The sequence below is a fragment of the Podarcis muralis genome, chromosome 12 (genome assembly GCF_964188315.1).
Source record: "Podarcis muralis chromosome 12, rPodMur119.hap1.1, whole genome shotgun sequence".
Taxonomy (NCBI): Eukaryota; Metazoa; Chordata; class Lepidosauria; order Squamata; family Lacertidae; genus Podarcis; species Podarcis muralis.
The window spans coordinates 3,220,482-3,239,502 of record NC_135666.1 but is presented as its reverse complement, the minus strand read 5'-3'; the positions used below and the strand labels follow the sequence as shown (position 1 = coordinate 3,239,502).

The 19,021-nt window shown below is 43.4% G+C and overlaps 1 protein-coding gene across 1 annotated transcript; it reads right to left on the bottom strand.

Annotated features, from left to right (window-relative positions):
* Nucleotides 1-51: 51 nt before the first annotated feature.
* Nucleotides 52-17,816, bottom strand: LOC144324969 (uncharacterized). Its single transcript, XM_077916599.1, is given in 3 exon segments — nt 52-9,101; nt 10,990-11,122; nt 17,052-17,816. Coding segments are annotated over 2 exon segments (3,804 nt in total). The 5' UTR covers nt 11,087-11,122; nt 17,052-17,816; the 3' UTR covers nt 52-5,394.
* Nucleotides 17,817-19,021: the final 1,205 nt, after the last annotated feature.

Below are 19,021 nucleotides of genomic sequence, written 5' to 3'. Positions count from 1 at the left end.
TTGGCCACCTGACATATCATTACATACATAAACACAAATTGACTTCCTTCCTTTGTTCTAAGACCTCAAAAAATTTACTCTTACTGTATTGTTGTGTCTAATTAGATTACTTCCACCTTGGTACTTTTTTTTTTTTACACCATTTTTCTTTTTCTTTAACCCTGTAAAGCATCATTCATTACATACCAATATACTAACTCCAGAACAATGTTTTTTCATATACTCTTTGGCACAACCCCATTCTTTTAATAATTTCTGGTCCGATTGTCCCCTTATGTAAGCTGTGAGTCTTGCCAGATTTATGTATTCACATAATTTAACTTGCCAATCTTTCACTGATGGAATTTTTCTGCCTTTCTAGTTTTTAGCTATAAGCATCCTGGCAGCTGTTGTTGCATAAAGGAATACTTTCCTTTGATTTTCAGGGATCTCATTTGTAATTAAACCTAAAAGGAATGCCTCCGGTTTGTTACTGAAAGATAATTTAAACATCTTTTTGAGTTCTTCTTAGATTTCATTCCAGAATTGTTTAATAGGTCGGCATTCCCACCACATGTGAAACATTGTTCCTATTTCTTTTTTACATCTCCAACAGGTATTCGACTTTAATTTGTAAATTTTTGCCAATTTTACCGGAGTTAAGTAGCATTGGTACACCATTTTCATAAAATTTTCTCTTATTGTATAACATGCCGTGAATTTAATATCATATTTCCATAATTTCTCCCATTGGTCCAGCCGAATTACATATCCTATATCACATGCCCATTTAATCATAACTTCTTTTACTTCTTCATCCTTTAATTCCCATTCTAATAGTAAATTATACATTTTGGATATAATTTTTTTTGAGTTTTGTAGTAATACTTTTTGTAATTTTGATTCTTCCTTTTCAAATCCTATTACTTTATCCTGGTTGAATATTTGTGCAGTTTGGTGATATTGTAACCATGTGGTACAGTATTGGGTCACCTCATCGTATGATCTTAGTTTTAGTTGGCCCTGTTCTTCCTTTAGGAGCTGCTGGTATGTTGCCATTCTTCCTATAGTATTTATCTTTTTAATCGATATTACTTCTAGCGGTGAGACCCACCATGGGGTTTTTGGTTCTAACAACCTTCTATGTCTCACCCAGACCTTGTATAATGCATTTCTAATTACATGGCTTAGAAATTCTTTATGAACTGCCACTTTGTTATAAATTAGATAGGCATGCCAACCATATCTGTTGTTCCATCCCTCCAAATCCAAAATGTCACTGTTATCCAATTTGATCCAATCCTTAATCCAAGTAAAGCATGCTGCATCGTAGTATAATCTCAGGTCTGGGAGTCCAAAACCTCCCCGCTCTTTTATGTCAGTTAGTAATTTATGTTTGATCCGTAGCTTTTTGCCTTGCCATATAAACTTTGTTAGGTCCGTTTTCCATTTTTTAAAACAATCATCTTTACCTATTATGGGAATCATTTGAAAAAGGAACAGAAGTTTTGGTAAGATATTCATTTTAATGGCCGAAATTCTCCCCCAGAGTGTTAATTTCAATCTTGTCCAAGTTTCCATTTCTCTTTTTGTTTCTTCCCAAATTTTTTTATAATTATCTTCAAACAAATTTATATTTTTCATTGTTATTTGTATACCTAAATATTTCACTTTTTTTACAATTTGTAATCCAAATTTTTCTACCAGTTCCTTTTTCTCTTGATCTCCCATGTTTTTTACCATTAATTTTGTTTTTTCTTTATTCAAAGCAAAACCTGATACCCTTCCAAAGTTTCCCATTTTTTCTAGAGCCTTTGCTAAGCTTTCCTTTGGGTTTTCCACCATTAAAACTATGATGAGACCATTCTTAAAGAACAGAGTAGCTTTTATTTAGAGGCTGTTTCATGGCACAGCTGCAGGAAGCAGGCAAAGAGCAGTAAAACATGACTCCCCAAACATGGGAGAAATCAGTGGGCAGTTGTGGTTACAGCGTGCAGCGTTCAAAATGCAAAGTGCACAAGACATCTCCAGCAGTCTGGCAGGCTTTAAACTAAATAAGTTAAAAACCAAGGTCTTAGAGAAAAATTTAACACCGATTGAAAGGGATAGGTTTCAGAATGAGACAGGACTAACTGTGGTAAAGAAAGTGAAATATTTGGGAATTAATATGACAGCAAAAAATGGGAACTTGTTTAAAGATAACTATGAAAAATGTTGGACGGAAGTGAAAAAAGATTTAGAAATTTGGTCAAATTTGAAGCTTTCACTGTTGGGCCGAATTGCTGTGATAAAAATGAATGTATTGCCGAGAATGTTGTTTTTATTTCAGACATTGCAAATTGTGGACAAGATGGATTGTTTTAAGAAGTGGCAGAGAGATATTTCTAGATTTGTCTGGCAGGGCAAGAAGCCCAGGATAAAATTTAAGATACTGACAGATGTAAAGGAAAGGGGTGGATTTGCCCTGCCAGCCTTTAAACTTTATTATGAATCAGCAGGTTTTGGCTGGTTGAAGGAATGGCTACTTCTTGAAAACACAGACATTTTGGATTTAGAAGGTTTTAACAATGTATTTGGATGGCATGCATACTTGTGGTATAATAAGGTTAAAGCCCATAAAGCATTTAAAAATCATATTGTCAGGAAAGCTTTGTTTATGTTTGGATAAGATATAAAGATCTGTTGGAAAATAAAACCCCAAGGTGGCTGTCACCAATGGAAGCAAAAGCTTTGAAAAGGCTTAACATGGAGGCCAAATGGCCGACATATTATGAAATTTTGGAGCAAGAAGGAGATAAATTGAAATTGCAGAGTTTTGAAAAATTAAAGGATAAAGTAAGAGACTGGCTCCATTATTATCAGATAATGGAGGTATACAATTTGGATAAGAAAATTGGCTTCCAGGTGGAAAAGTCAAAATTAGAAACAGAACTGTTAGAACCCAAAACTAAGAACCTGTCAAGAATGTATAACTTGCTGTTGAAATGGAATACTCAGGATGAAACGGTGAAATCTGCTATGATTAAATGGGCACAAGATGTTGGGCATAATATCATGTTTGCTGACTGGGAACAGTTATGGACCACAGGTATGAAGTTCACGGCATGTAATGCCTTAAGAGAGAATATTATGAAAATGATATACAGGTGGTACATGACCCCAGTCAAGCTTGCAAAAATCTATCATTTGCCCGATAATAAATGTTGGAAATGTAAGGAAACTGAAGGTACATTCTTTCACCTTTGGTGGACGTGCCCTAGGATTAAGGCTTTCTGGGAAATGATATATAATGAATTGAAAAAGGTATTTAAATATACCTTCCTGAAGAAACCAGAGGCCTTTCTCCTGGGCATTGTCGGCCAATTGGTGCAAAAGAAGGATAGAACTTTTTTTATGTATGCTACAACAGCAGCAAGAATACTCATCGCTAAGTATTGGAAGACACAAGATCTACCCACTCTGGAAGAATGGCAGATGAAGGTGATCGACTACATGGAATTGGCTGAGATGACTGGCAGGATCCGAGACCAGGGAGAAGAGTCGGTGAAAGAAGACTGGAATAAATTTAAAGACTACTTAAAGAAATATTGTAAAATTAATGAATGTTAGAAAGATGTTGGATAGAAACTAAGCGGTTTCCAGCTGTAATGCTTTAGGAGATATGAAAAAAGGATTATAAATGGGTAAAAGTTTAATGGTAAGGATTTGCTGAACTAACAAACTGAAATGGAATACAAAGAAGGGAAATATGAGGAGGTTGGAGGAAATAAGGGTATGGAAGTTATGTTATTGAAAATTAATGTGTGTTTTTAACAGCTTATTATTTCGTATGTTTATTTTTTATTTTTTCTTATATTCAGAAAATGTTCTTAATAAATATCTTTTTTTTTTTTTTTTTAAAGACATCTCCAGCAGTCAAGTTTCTCAGCAGTCTCCCAGTGCAGGGAAAGAGGCAGGATCTGGTCTGACCTTGTTGTCAGCCAGCAGAGGTGATCTGGTCATGCCCTAGTCGCCTGCTGGTGAATATGGCTTCTAGGCATGGATCCTTCAGACTGGATTTCTGATTCAGCTCAAGGAATTCCTTGGTAGGGAGCCTCTTTGGCACTGCTGGTACAAACAACAATAGAATATTCTCCCCCAAAATGCAGATATATCCAGGGTTAAGTGTTTTCAAAAAGAAATTATATCCTACTGGATCTTCAAAAAGACATCTAGATGGCTAGCAATAAGAAAATGAAAGAAAAAATATTACAAGTAATCACACCCACAGAGATTCCAATCAGTCGCCAGTTGAAAATATACTCTGGAAACCCAGCCTTATGAGGAACGGTTGAGGGAGCCGGGTATGTTTAGCCTGGAGAAGAGGAGACTAAGAGGAGACAGGAGAAACATCTTCATATCTGAAGGGCTCCAGAGGGTAGGAACCTGACCCATGGATTCAAGTTACCAGAAAGGAGCTCTGACTAAATATTAGGAAGAACCTTCCAATGGTAAGAGTAGTTTGACTGTGGAAGAGGCTGCCTCTGAAGGTTGTGGACTCTCCTTTATTGAAGGTTTTTAAGCAGAGGTTGGGTGGCCATCTGTCATGGATGCTTTAGTTGAGTTCCTGCATTGCAGGCGTTGGACTAGATGACCCTCAGGGTCTCTTCCAACTCTCCAATTCTAAGATTCTATAGATAAGGAAGAATGGGAGAGAGATCAATCAGGCAGGTCAAAAACTTGCTAGGACAAAGGAGCCATAAGCAGCTCCTGTCAAGAGCATTCCTGCAACACCCCAAGTTTCCAATCACGTTCCAAAGACTGCTAGGGCAGGGAGATTTATGGGCACATAAGCAGCACTTCCATATGAGACCCCATTCACTTTCCCTATTATTATTATTGGCAGTCATCGGAGATAATACAAATCCCTGGAGAGAACAGCATTTCACCCAGCACCAGTTAGACAATAAGGTGGTAGGAACAATGACTGGGAAGCATTTTGTCTGCAGCAACAAAGGGCTTGTTCACACTTCTGTCTGTTCTGTGCCTGGGAAGCATGGTTCCCAGCAGTTTTCCTCTCGTCTCACACTTTCCAGGCACAGCTCCAAGCAACTTTGCCTTTTCCCCACTGCTTTCCCCCAGCCCGCACTTTAGTGCTAAATCAGAACAAATGGCATTCCACGGATAACCCAATTTCTGTTAGTTCTGATTCAGCACTAAAGGTTTCCCCGAGCGAAACTGGCTGGGCAAATGAAGATGTGGATAAGCTCACCTCACAACAGCTGCAAATGTTTCCACAGCCACCTTCACCCAAATACGCACAGAGAGCAAGAGACACTGGTCTGAATTACACTCACAGAACCTGAGCTCTCTGCTGATAGCCAAAAGCAAACAAAGGGTGCCTGAAAAGCTATATATGATCCCCTTTAAACCAGTTTACAACAACTCCCCCCATTTCCTAAGTTTGCCTCCTAGAGAGGACTTTTTTTCTTCGATTTGAACATACAGCTTCTGCTCTCCAGGCAGCAGAGGCTCCTTGTTGGCAATTTTCTGTATTAACTCAGCTACTTTCCTCACTTCCTTCAGGGACCGGATTTGCTCCTGATATCCAGGCTTCAGCTCCTGTTCTTCGGACATGATGAGCAGATCAATGTACTCTGGGGTAGAGAGTGGGTTGGGCTTCAGTGCAATCTCCTGAAGGCGCTGGAGGCTTTGAGATGATTTCTTGATGAGCTCTTCTAAGATGTCTTTCACTTCTTCATATTCCTCATTAAGATTTTCAAGCAATTTCTCTGTGGTCATCAGCTCACCAGAGGCACATTCATACTTTTGCTTCAGTTCTTCATAGGTCCTGCTCTCTTTTCTTGTTATATATTCAAAATTGTATTTCTGATTGTAGTGCACATTCCACACACACTGGCCCGGACAGACTGTGCATCTTGCTGTGCTCTGATCGATAGCTGCACAACCACGTTTATCTTCATCTCTAGGCTTTGAACGAGGATAGTGACAGGTGACGTGACAATACATGCAATTAGTTGCGTATTCTCCCATGCCAGATATATCCTTCTTCACTGGTACAGTTACCTCTACCTCATACGTAAAGTTTCTGTTTGCCGCCATGTCAACCTTGTGCTTGTCCAGGGCTTCCTGCGTCTTCCTCAGTTCTTCCAGCTTGGCCAGTGCAGCTTTGATTTGGGGCTGCAACCCTTCAATAGCAGCTTCAAGCTCTTTTACCTTCCTGAGCACTTCCTTTATCAATGTTAAGCTCTTCGTTTCTAGCGTGTGGGATGAATCAAAGAAGGTCTTCATGCTCATGGTGCCCATTTTCCAAAACATTTCATCAAAATTGAAGTTGCCTCCAGGCTCCACAGGATTGTTGGCAAACAGTGCTGAATTGTTGAATTTGAAGTGCACAGGGGTGCCCTTGGCATATGGTACATTGGCTTCCTCAATGGCCTCGAGAACAGGAGGGGTCTGTCCATCTGCAAATGTGATCAGGACTTTGATGTTGTCCTTTATATCTTGGCCAAAGATGGAGAGCACAGAGTCAAAAACGTATCTCTGGGCATGAGTTAAACGAGCAGAAGAGGCCTGGACGACAATACAGATGGCGTCTATATGATCAGTGCCCCCTGGGGAGGAGAAAAACTCCCGGATCTGCTTTGTTATCAACTTGTCATGCTCTATTCCTCTTGTGTCTCCAAATCCTGGAGTGTCAATAATGGTGAGGGAATAGGGGACTTGGAAACCCTTGCGGTGGTGGACAACGTAGGCGGTCACTTCTGATGTTTGGCTTTGAGCTTGGCTTCTGTTGGTATTTTCAGGAATAAGTTTGAATCGGAATTCATCTCCCCATTGCACTCCCAGGACATAATTGATCATTGCATTGATGAGAGTGGTTTTCCCTGACCCTGTTGCTCCCATCACCATAATCACTTTGTTGGGGGCCTGAATGTTCTCTTTCCCTAGCTGGTATGTTAGACAGGATCCAGAGACATCCTGTATGGGCTCCAGGGGCAGAGCATACACTGCTGGTGGCCCGTCCTCCACGCGTCTGCTGCCTTAGAGGTATTGACAAGCTACTCTCTTCTTGTCTCCTTCCAATGATGTGGAAACCTCAATCTCTTTGCTGGGCTCACTCTCAGCCCCACCGGCACACATGGCTGAGACTCTGAATCTGTAGGGTGTCTGGGGCTTCAGACCATCAATCTCACAGAACTCTGTTTTCTTCCCTGTTCTTTTTTCAGCCCATTCATCTTTGTCCTTGCTTTTTGCCTCTCCAGCCTCTTCACTGTAGTCCACTTTGTATTCCTTTATAACTGCTCCCTGGCCAATGATCTTTGGGCTCTCCCAGGCTATACTGATTTTGGAAGACTGTGCGAATATCTCTCTCAGCTCCCCAGGAGGGCTGGTAGGACGTGTCTGTACAGATTTACTCACATTGCTGGTCTCACTAAGTCCTGGTTTGCTCCTAGCGGTGTATCGAAACTGGTATTCTGTGTTTGCGCTCAACCCTCTCACTTGGAATGTCTCCTGACTGTCGTCAGTATTCACAATCTTCCAAATTTCTTCTCCTGCAATCTTGTACTCTACTTGATAGCTGGAGATTGAAGCCCTCCCATAGTCAGCTGGTTGAAATGTCAACTGCACACTCTCATGTCCAATTTGGCCAATCAGTGGAGGGAGAGGTTTTGAGGGCAGCTCAAAGTTCCTGCTGAACATCTCCCCATCTTCATAGAGGTAAATAGAAGCACCTGGGTTGTTCTGATCTGGGACAGAAGCCACAAGGAACCGGGTTTTCTCATTTGATTTATTGACCCGGGCAAAATCTGTAATGGATTTGGCAGCTTTACGAGCATTCCGAATTCTCTCTTGGTGCTTAAACCAGGCTTCATTGTTCTTGGGTGTCGACTGGCCACTGGTGGAATTTGCTGTTTCCTGAAAAAAATCTTTCTGAAGCCAGTCTTGTAAGGTGGCTAAAAATGGTTCCTCATCATGTAAAGAAGTGAAGGTAAATGAGACAACAAACTCATTCACAGGATTTAGCACGATTTCTTCCAGTTTGTTCTGGGAAGAGATTACTTCCATTCCACTTAGGATTCTAAGGTAAGAATTCACCAAATTAATTTCTTGTTGCTTGGCATCCAAAAACTCACTGAGTCTTTGGTTCTTAAAGGGAGACTGGTTAATGGACTTTAAAATGGCCACCAGAACACTTTCCTCTTTCTCCCCTCCCCGGACCAAAGGCATGATTTCTGCCAGGTGTTTCTGGAAAGTCTGCCTGTGCTGCTTGCACAGATCCTTGAATCTACTGATTTTCATGTTTAGGTCTGGGAAGTTTTCAGCAGCAGGATTCATAGCCAGATCATTGCATCGCATGTTGATTTCATTCAGATTCTCCAAGATAGTTTGAGCATCAAAGATCAGTGCTAAGCTGATCTCACGCACCATCTTAGCTGCTGTGGAATCTAGCTTGGTCAATGGGTACAGCCAAACTCTGACAGGCACAGCCTTCTCTCCATCTTCCCCGAGCTTTTGGGGCAGATCGCTGTAGACTTTCATGGCATCTTGAAAAGTCACCGGATTACTTTCCAAAGAAAAATCCCCATAGAACTTGCAGCTGAAATTCTCCATTTGGGCTTTCTCCGTCTCCTTCATCTCAACAGATGCTTCCCCTTTGACAGAGACTTTAATCAAGTTGATCGCAGCGTGGAGGCTTCCTTGTATATCTTGCACAGATTCGGAAGAAGAGATATTTCGGTCGAACACAAAGAAAGCCTGGGCTCCATACAAGATGGCAGTGACAACATGGGTGGCTGTGCGATGCTCAAAACCAGCTGGATAAGTGATATTCCGGATCCCCAAATGGCTCATGGTCAGCTGTGAATACTTGGTGGTAGCTTTGTACTGTAGAGTGACTCTGGCCTGTTTCGTGGACTTCTTGGTGTCTTGAAGGAATTTGCCTGATCCATCCACTTCAACTGTTCCACCCAAAAAACTGGCCTTGAGTGATGCAGGGACATTGAGGGCAGAGGCCTTATCATCGATGGAGTCAGATGCAATGATTTCATATTCAGTCTTTGGTTTTGGTTGGATACACAAGTCCTTCTGAAGCGAGTCCTGGTCCCAAAGGGTGATTCCTGGGATAAAGCAGAGAAATATGCAAGGCTTGAGTATGTTCACAGAAATGTAGAACACAATTAGCCTAATGCTAAGGGTGTACAGAGAAACAAGGAGTTAAAATAGAGCTATCATTGCCCACAATGTCTGCACTCATGAATTTTGTCCCACTGTCATCCCCAATGAAAGAGGTTTGTGCAGTTTTATAAAACTTGGCAAAAGGCAGGGAAAATATTTGACCAGATATGAGAGTGGAACAAATGTGAACATTTCATGAGCAAAACACTTTGGTGAGAGAACTCCAGCAGATTTAAAATCACAAAATATGCAGCAAAGCAAAGTGTGGAAATTTAGGCTGTCAGACCTTTAAAATATGTGCTTGTGAGTTCCTTCCAAAATAGTCCCCCACCCTGGCATCGGAAAAGACCACGTTTCGTAAGTTCATAATGGTTTACTTAAAAACTCTCCGAAGGTCAGATTCATGTCCTTTTCCATACAGCAGTCAGAAAACACAGGGAGTAAAACTTGGCTTAGTTACAGTGGTAAGCGCAAAATATGGTCTGAAGCTCAACATCAAAAAAACGAAGATCATGGCCACTGGTCCCATCACCTCCTGGCAAATAGAAGCGGAAGAAATGGAGGCAGTGAGAGATTTTACTTTCTTGGGCTCATGATCACTGCAGATGGTGACAGCAGTCACGAAATTAAACGACGCCTGCTTCTTGGGAGAAAGGCGATGGCAAACCTAGACGGCATCTTAAAAAGCAGAGAAATGAGAGGTGGACCATAAAGAAGGCTGAAGACTACAGTGTCTCTCACCCATGGTTTTCCCAGTAGTGATATATGGAAGTGAGAGCTGGACTATCAAGAAGGATGATCGCCGAAGAATTGATGCTTTTGAATTATGGTGCTGGAGGAGACTCTTGAGAGTCCCATGGACTGCAAGAAGATCAAACCTCTCCATTCTTAAGGAGATCAGCCCTGAGTGCTCACTGGAAGGACAGATCCTGAAGCTGAGGCTCCAAGACTTTGGCCACCTCATGAGCAGAGAAGACTCCCTGGAAAAGACCCGGATGTTGGGAAAGATGGAGGGCACAAGGAGAAGGGGATGACAGAGGATGAGATGGTTGGACGGTGTTCTCGAAGCTACAAACATGAGTCTGACCAAACTGTGGGAGGCAGTGGAAGACAGGAGGGCCTGGCATGCTCTGGTTCATGGGGTCACGAAGAGTCGGACACGACTAAACGACTAAACAACAACAAATAATTGTGGAAAGATGTATTCTTAATGGTCTGCACAGGCCTGGTGGACTACAAAGGTTTTCGGCAAGCTTTAAAAAATTGAAACAGAACACACCTGCTGAATTTTTATTGGCAGATGATGATGATGATTTGGGCCAAGACGATGCCAGCAAGGTTAAGGAGCAAAGACGCTATCACGGGCAAGAAGACTTCTTTTTAATAAATGGAAGTCTTGTCCAAATGCAGAGAACATAAAGGAACACAAACTTTGGCAAAAGATGTGGAAGCAGACAGTAAGGGATGTTGAAAATGAATTTGAGGAGCACATTTAGCACTGAAGCTGCACTGTTTGGGCCGACTGCTAATCCTGATATGAGTAATTTTTGCTTTTCAGTACAGTGGTACCTCGGGTTACAGAAGCTTCAGGTTACAGGCGCTTCAGGTTACAGACTCCGCTAACCCAGAAATAGTACCTCGGGTAAAGAACTTTGCTTCAGGATGAGAACAGAAATTCCACAGCTGCAGAGCAGCAGCAGCAGGAGACCCCATTAGCTAAAGTGGTGCTTCAGGTTAAGAACAGTTTCAGGTTAAGAATGGACCTCCAGAACAAATTAAGTTCTTAACCCGAGGTACCACTGTATAAACTCTTCCTTGCACCAGCTCTACCTGGGATGAGGGCATCTTTACGACAGTCGTACAGCATCCCCAGCAGGAATGGGCGGCCCAGGGCTGGTATTTCAACCGTGTCGTCTGATCTGTCCATGGCTCAGGTCCAGGTTGCTCTCCTGCCTTCACCTCCCTGCAAGAAACAAGAGATGTGAAGGACTCTGGAAAGATTATTGGGCATGCAAAGCGTGTGGGGAAAAGAGAAATATTGGCACTACCATCCAAAGAGTGATGCTAACATACAGTCAAAAAAGGGGGGGGAGGAGGGAATATCACATCATGGGGGTGGGGAGCGGGAATTAGACGTTTGTATGCAGTAGTTGCACATGTAGAAGGTAGCTTGTGCAACTGATCTTCTTCTTGCTTCCCTCCCATCCACAGTCCCCTGTAGCAGCTGAAGACTATCCTGTGATCCCTGCACCCTAAACCAAGGGGGGACTGTGTCATGCAGAATTGCAGTGGGAGAGGAAATCATCCTGAACCTCGGAAAGGGATCATGTGCCAATGGGGGTCTGCTTGGACAGGATTCCTAGGCCCAAAGTCAGGGGAATCCCACTGCAGCCCTGTATGGCAGACACTACACTATGCAGGCCCTCTGGAAAGGGTTTGGGTGGGCACAAGGGGTCACAGGAGCTGGAAGGGAAGAGCAATATTTTCCATGCACAACCACTGGGTGCTTCCTACACTGAATTTCCATTTGGCCGAGAATTGTGCCTGCTGAGAACATGTTGGATAGTAGAGAAATATTTTACCACTACCACCACCAGTTTTATATCCCAACTATCTGGCGCAGTATTCAAGGAGGCTATCAAAGTGGGGAACTCATACATGCAGCCAGCCAAATCACATAACGACAACATTTATGGCAGAAATCACGAATGATGCTGCCATAGCTAACAGCAAGATACACAAAGTAGTATTTGGCAGAAACAAACTGCAGTGGAAGCAGCGTTGATCGTGATGAATACAAGCTGAAATGGAAGTTGCTGCTCTCTTATATTACTCCTTGTGCTGCACCAAGAAGTTCATGGCACAATGGGAGTCAAATTACTTGTAGAAAATCTTTTGTAGAGGAACACAGAATTGTAGAGTTGGAAGGCACACCCAAAGGTCATCTAGTCCAACCCGCTGCAATCACAGCTGAAGAATCCCTGGTGGACATCCAACCTCTGCTTGAAAACCTCCAAGAAAACCTCCACCACCCCTTGTGGGAGTCTGTTCCACAGTAGAACAGCTTCTACCACCAGCTGGAAAGTCATTTCTTGACATTTGAATCCACTGGTTCAGGTCCTGCCCCCTGGACCAGCAGCAAAGAGCCTGTTCCATCTTCCCTGTGTCAGCCCTTCAGGTATTTCAAGATGGCGCTCATATCATGTCTCAATCTTCTCTTCTCCAGGCTAACCACACCCAACTCCCCCAACCACTCCCCCCAAAAGCTTGGTTTCCTGACCCTTCATCATCTTGGTCTCCTGCCCCAGCAGTGGCGGAGCGCAGGTGGGGTCAGGGAGCACAGTGTGTGTGTGTGGCAGCCGCGATGGAATCCCACTGGGATCGTGCTGCCGGGGGCGGTGTGCTCCCCCCCCCCCGCCACCCTCTTCCTCCCCCAGCACACTTCTGGCCTGTTAGCATCGTTCTTAAAAGATGCCCTGAACCTGACAGAGTACTCCAGGTGGGGTCTGACCAGGGCAGAATAGAGTGGTACTAGACTTCCCAAAATTGGGACACTAGACTTCTGTGGATGCAGCCTAGGATTGCATTAACTTTTTGCTGTTGTTGTTTTTTAATTGCTGCATTACACTGTTGACTCATGGCAGCAGATTTTCACTGTTTGAATTATGACAACCCTGAAATTGAAATTGAGTGAATTGCCCATTCCTAATTGTGCCAAAACTTTTACTTGAAGGTTTAATGACAATTAATGACCCTGGGGTTGTGTTGCTATTATGTACTGAGTTGAATAGGATCGAAATTGCAGCAGTCTGATTGGTCCTAGAACAATAGGATCCAGAATGCAACAGTCTGATTGGTCCTAGAACAATAGGATCCAGAATGCAGCAGTCTGATTGGTCCTAGAACAATAGGATCCAGAATGCAGCAGTCTGATTGGTCCGCAGGAGCCACCCAATCCAACTCCAGCTGGAAGTGAATCCGCAACCTGATTGGCCTACAGGTGAATCTCGGAACTAGCCAATCACGTGGGGCCCATTGTGCAAATAATGTATATAAAGCAGACATTCTGGGGGAACTCCATTCCTCACTACTATGAGCTGAATAAAGAGCATGAAATCCACACTGGACTCCGAGTATATTTCAGTCACTATTCCCACTAGCCTAAATTTATGCTGTGCTTAATTCTATCCTTCCATTTCTCAACAGTTTTCTCCTTCTGTGAAAGAGGCTTCGGTTTTTCTGTCTCATCCTCCTGACACTTCAGAATTTCTTTAGAATTTCAGTAGGTGTGTGGCGCATGTGATTTTTTTTCTTCCAAGTAAAAATAAATAAATAAGATCCCCAGCGCCTTGCATCCTGCCTGCTCCCTGTGCTTTCTGATCAGAAAAAGCCCCATGGGGGGTTCCCTTCCCCTGGGCTTTACTTGAAACGAGGCCACCCAGAAAGGCTGCGGAGTGCAGGCCACCAGGGAGAAGATTGTGAGAAGTAAGGGAAAGTTGCTCACAAAACCCTCCTTGGCCACCTTTAAAGTGAGCTTGAACAGGATAAAAACACTGCAACCCACCTTTGAAATTTAATTTTTTTCTTTTGTAAAGTAGATGTAAGTTGTAAGAACTGTAGTGTGTGTTCTCCCCTTTATCACATACACAGCCCAACAAGACAATGACAAGAATCCACCAACAGCATACAAATCAGTATGGCTAACCTGATCCAAAACCCCCACCCACCCCACTCACACATGAAAACAAAGAGCACCACAGCCAAGCACAAATGAACAACCACACCCATGGCCAACCCCAACCTCTCTCACCACCAAAGGAACACAGGGGAACAGCAGAGAACCTGCACAAACAATGCTGACACAAAACCCCACATATATTAAGTAAAATAGAAACATCACCACCCCACCCCACCCCACCCCCACCCATCTCACCCCCCTCCACCCTTTTTCTTCCTAATGTCTCAACAAATGAAACTGATTTGTAAAAATGTTACATTACACATACTTCTGTAAATCAATAAAATCTTTAATAAAAAAAGAACTGTAGTGTGTGATGTAAATATTGTATTGCTGTGTATTGTTGTGTAAGTTAATGTTGACTGTTTAATAAAGAGTTTTCAAGAAGAAGAAGAAGAAGAAGAAGAAGAAGAAGAAGAAGAAGAAGAAGAAGAAAACTTCCAAGCTGCGAATCATAAACTCAGAGTTTAAGGGCCAGTGGCAGAGGCCCAAATCCTGAAATAGTCTGTGTTTGGATATCATGCATTAAATCAGAGTACAGGGGCTCAGGCAAACACAGAGCACTGAATACACAACAGGGACAAAGATCACTTTCAGGGGGAGAAGGAAGTTGCGAGATGGTGGAAGCCGTTCCCACTTGTCAGCATTTCACTCCAAAAAGGCTCTTCAGAGTTGGAAGGGACCCCAAGGGCCATCTAGTCCAACCCCCCCTGCGGCCTCCCCACAAGTCGGATCCATGCAGAAACAAGGTCCTTAGTTGCACAACCCTCCCTTTCCTGGTATCCGGACCCAAAGTGGATCCATGGAAGCTGGTCAGTTTCATACAGCAGGGATCGACATCACGGGGGATCTGTTCTCCCCCCTGGGCTTTTGGGAAAGAGGTTGTCGTCAGGGCCTCCATCTTGGCCTCTGATATGTGGGCTCTTGGCAGTAGAGGAAGGTTTCCCTTGGCATCGAGCCACAATCAGCCTCAATTTATATGAGATTAGGAGAGAAGAACTGCCCTGAGATGTTTGGGTGAAGGGCTGTTGTACAAACAACAGCAGCAATAAATATTATCTTCCATTTTTGTGCATTGTGGCAACAGCAGGGCCATGCTCTGGGGGAACTCTTCAAACCCCTCACAGATGAAGGAGGAAATTCTGTGTATTCAGAGGGTGGAAGAGCTGACAGGAGTTTGCCTCCCGGTATAAATGTGATGGGGCCGTCCCTTCAGGCAGGCGTGGGGAACCCTTGCCCCTCCTGAGGCTGCTGAACTACAACTCCCACCACCCGGCCCTTTGGCCAGGCTAGCTGGGGCCGGTGGGAGTTGTAGTTTGGCAACATCTTTTGCGCCCAAAATCCCCCCCCCCCGCCTGCCCCAGGGAAAGGAACCTTTTGAACTCCCCTCACAAATCTTATTTCTTTGACTGGCCAAAGGCTCTTCCGATGCTGCTCTGGAGGGAAACATTTTGAACCTGCTGTTCTGGTGGCCTCAGGAAAAATAGCGGGAAAATCCTAGCTGTTTCTGAGGGGAAAGCGTCTAAAATTCTCCTCAGAACCAGTCCTCAAACTGCTTAGGGCAATTCACTCCTTTTGCTTCTGAGGGGGAGAGAAGCTTCTAGGTTAACAATAACAATGTTCTGCGATTTCTGTCCATCCTGCAGCATTTGCACAAAACTCAAGAGCACCACTCCCTAATTCCTGGGATTTCGGGCCTGGAAAAGCGATGAGGAAGGAGATATGCTGAATTTTAAATCATGGGAAGGCGAAAATTTATAAAAGTTTTATGAACCATATTTTAAGGAAGAATTTGTATAGAGTTTAGGAGAAATATAAAAATCTGCTGCACTTTACAGAGGGGGAACCTAAACGGAAATCAATGGAAAGTGTAGGGAGCCACGTGACAGAGTGGCTGCAATATCATCAGTTACATGAAATGTTTAGAACAGACAGGAAAAATGCTTTTATGGACCAAAGCTCACAATTTGAAAAAGAACTTCTACAAAACAAAGAGAAACCTTTGTCCCAAATGTATAATTTGTTATTAGACTGGGATGTATAATTTGTTATTAGAACTTGCTTTCTGTCCGGGAACCATGCCAAGGCACAAGAATGAAACAACTGGAACACTCTGGAAAACCCCTCACCCCCTTTCCTGCCAAGAGTCCACAATAGTCCCAACACAGCTTTCTGTTCATGCTCAGGAACCTCAACATGGGGCAGGACTCCTGAGGGAGGAGATAGGAGGAGGGAACTGGAAAGGGGTATATATGCTTGTGCACATGACTGTGAACTCGTGCATGCTTTTTGTGACTTATCACACTTGCTCCTTCTACCAGTTCATGGATGGTAGAAGTAAAAGCCTTTTCTCCGAAACTATTCCTTGAGTGTCTGTTGACTCCCATTTTCCCTTTCCCAGGCGCAATATTTTTCCCATCCGAGGGCAAAGCCCCATAAGGCTACACTTTCTGAAATTCCCAGGTGTCAAAAAAGGTTATTTATATATGCCACCACCGCGCCCCATGTTTTTTTAGGCCCAAAATGGAAAACGAGTGAGGTCCCAACCAAAGAAGAATAGCAACTTAAGTTGACAGAATATGCACAACTTGCAGACTTAACATATAGAATAAGAGAACAAGAAAAATATACATTTTGAGAAGACAGGATAATGTTTGTTGAATATATGGGAAATAATTGTGTACAGTTGAAAACGCTGGCAGCATTAAGATAAATTCAACAGTGTAAATAAGTTTTGATGGATTTAATAATGGAATACTGATTGGTATAGTTTTTGTAAAATATGAAGGAATTTATGATATGCAAAAGGAACCTTGGATAGAAAAGAAGGGAAGTCACTGATATTTTAAGGATGTAAAATGAGTATTTTCAATTGTAAAATAGAAAATTTAATAAAAATTATATAAAAACAGAAGTGGGTGAATCCTTGGCATGGATTGTGCCCCCCCTTTCCCCCTCCCTTTTAGAGCATCACCCAGAAGGGCAGACTTTGACTCCAACCACAAACTGCCCCTACAAAACCAAGTGCGAAAGGCGCATTGTAGCATTTGCAAAATATTTTCCCACCCCCCAATCCCCCACCCTCCATTCCCTCCTGCAGGAGGGATCCCCACCTCTGCTTAATTCCACCAGAAGAGAGGGGTCTTTTCACTACCTGGACTTCTGCTGGGCAGTTTTCTCAGCCTGGAGAAAGTTGCTGTTTCCCTCTGCAAATTCTGGCAGCCTCTGGCTCTCTTCATTCCTCTGAGAGGTCTGAATATGACGCAGGCTTTGAGTGCACATTAATAGCCGAATGTTGGACATATGGAAATCGAAAGTGTTTTCTTCTCAGTTGATTCATCCAATTGCACATCCATAAAAGGAGAACACAATAGCATCAAAAGAGTCCGGCTGATGGGTCAGGCAAAAGGGGTCTATCATTGTCCAGCAGCCTGATGGCTCTGCAAACCAGATGCCATGACAGGAAACTCATAAGCAAGACGTAAGCTCAATGGCTTTCCCCACACTTGGCGTATTCAGAGGCATAGGAGGCAGCCTTATACAGAGTCAGACCATGTGCCATAGACGCATTACTGCCCTTGATCGGGACACTAGACCAGTGGAGGCAGCCTGGAATAGCCTTAGCCTTTTTTGCTGCTGCATCACACTGTGGGCTCATGTGAAGCTTGCGGTCTGCTAAGGAAGGAACTGATTGACCGTCTCCTCACGACAGAAGAAAGCCAGTTGCTACCGGGATGCCATTCCCTTCCAGATGCCAGAGCACAGCTGGAATACTGTGTCCAGTCCTGGGCTCCATAGTTTAAGAAGGATGTTGAGAAACTGGAAGGTGGGCAGAGGAGGGCGACCAAGGTGATCAAGAGTCTGGAGACCAAGCCTTGGGAGGAACAGTTGATGAGGTTGGGGATGTTTAGCCCGGAAAAGAGGAGATATGAGAGCCATCTTCAAATATCTCGTCCCATGGAAGAGGGAGCAAGCTTGCTTCCTCCTTCTCTGGAGGGTAGGACTCAAACCAATGCCTTAAGGTTATGAGAAAGGAGATTCTGACTAAACATCAGAAAAAACTTTCTGACAATAAGAGCAGTTCAACAGTTGAACAGTCTCCCTTGCGAGGTGGTGGACTCTCCTTCCTTGGAGATTTTAAAGCAGAGGTTGGGTGTCCATCTGTCAGTGATTCCTTAGCTGTGATTCCTGAATTTCAGGGGGTTGGACTAGAAGACCCCTGGGGGTCCCTTCCCAGTCTACCATTCTAGGTGACATTTGAAACAAAGACATCCATGCACATGCATGTGTCAACTGGTCAACTACTCATGAGACTGATGAATGATTAGGTCAAACCTTTTCTCAGGTTCATTAACTATATTATTGTCATATCAGAATGACAATGCCTAGCTCATAGGGGGAGGAGCCAACATGGCGCCGAGGTAAGACGCGCTTACCGGTGCTCTTCGGACTTCTTTTAATCTTCTTTTAATCTTTTATATTTTTATCTTAACTGACCCAGTCAGTTTTTTGAAGTATTTTATAATTGCTGCAGCCGCATGCTTTGGAAACTCTCTGAGAGATTTGGCCTTGCTCCAGACTGTTGCAGGCTGCTCTTTGTTTCTCTCTTATCAACGGGCCGGCCTTAGCTGCTAAAAGAGTTGAGAATGCCATTATCTTAATTGCGTGTCAAGTGTTATGTTATTTTAAGAAGCGTATAATCCCTGTCCTGAGGAAAGCATGGGTCAGAAAAAACGCTTGAGAGACTTTGATGAGCCCCTATCATCCCCTAAACCAAAACTATCAAGGTTGGTGCCACACCGGAATAAAGGAGGGAGTGACCATGCCGAGCAGTGCTTTGCAGTGGAAACCCAAAATCGCTTCCTACCTCTAATTGATTTAGAAGCTACTCCAATTCCGATGACTCAAAATGTTTCAAAAGTAAAGCCTGTAAAGGAGAATACGAATGAAAAACTCTCATCACAGGAAGATGGTTTGGCATCTGATATGGGGGAGTTCCCCGGTTGTGAGCAGTTACACTTAGTAATTAAGACCCTTCACTGTATTTTTAAAAGGCTGGACGAGGTATCTTCACAATTATCCAATATCCTGCTGAAAATCGAAAAACTTGAATCAACAACACAA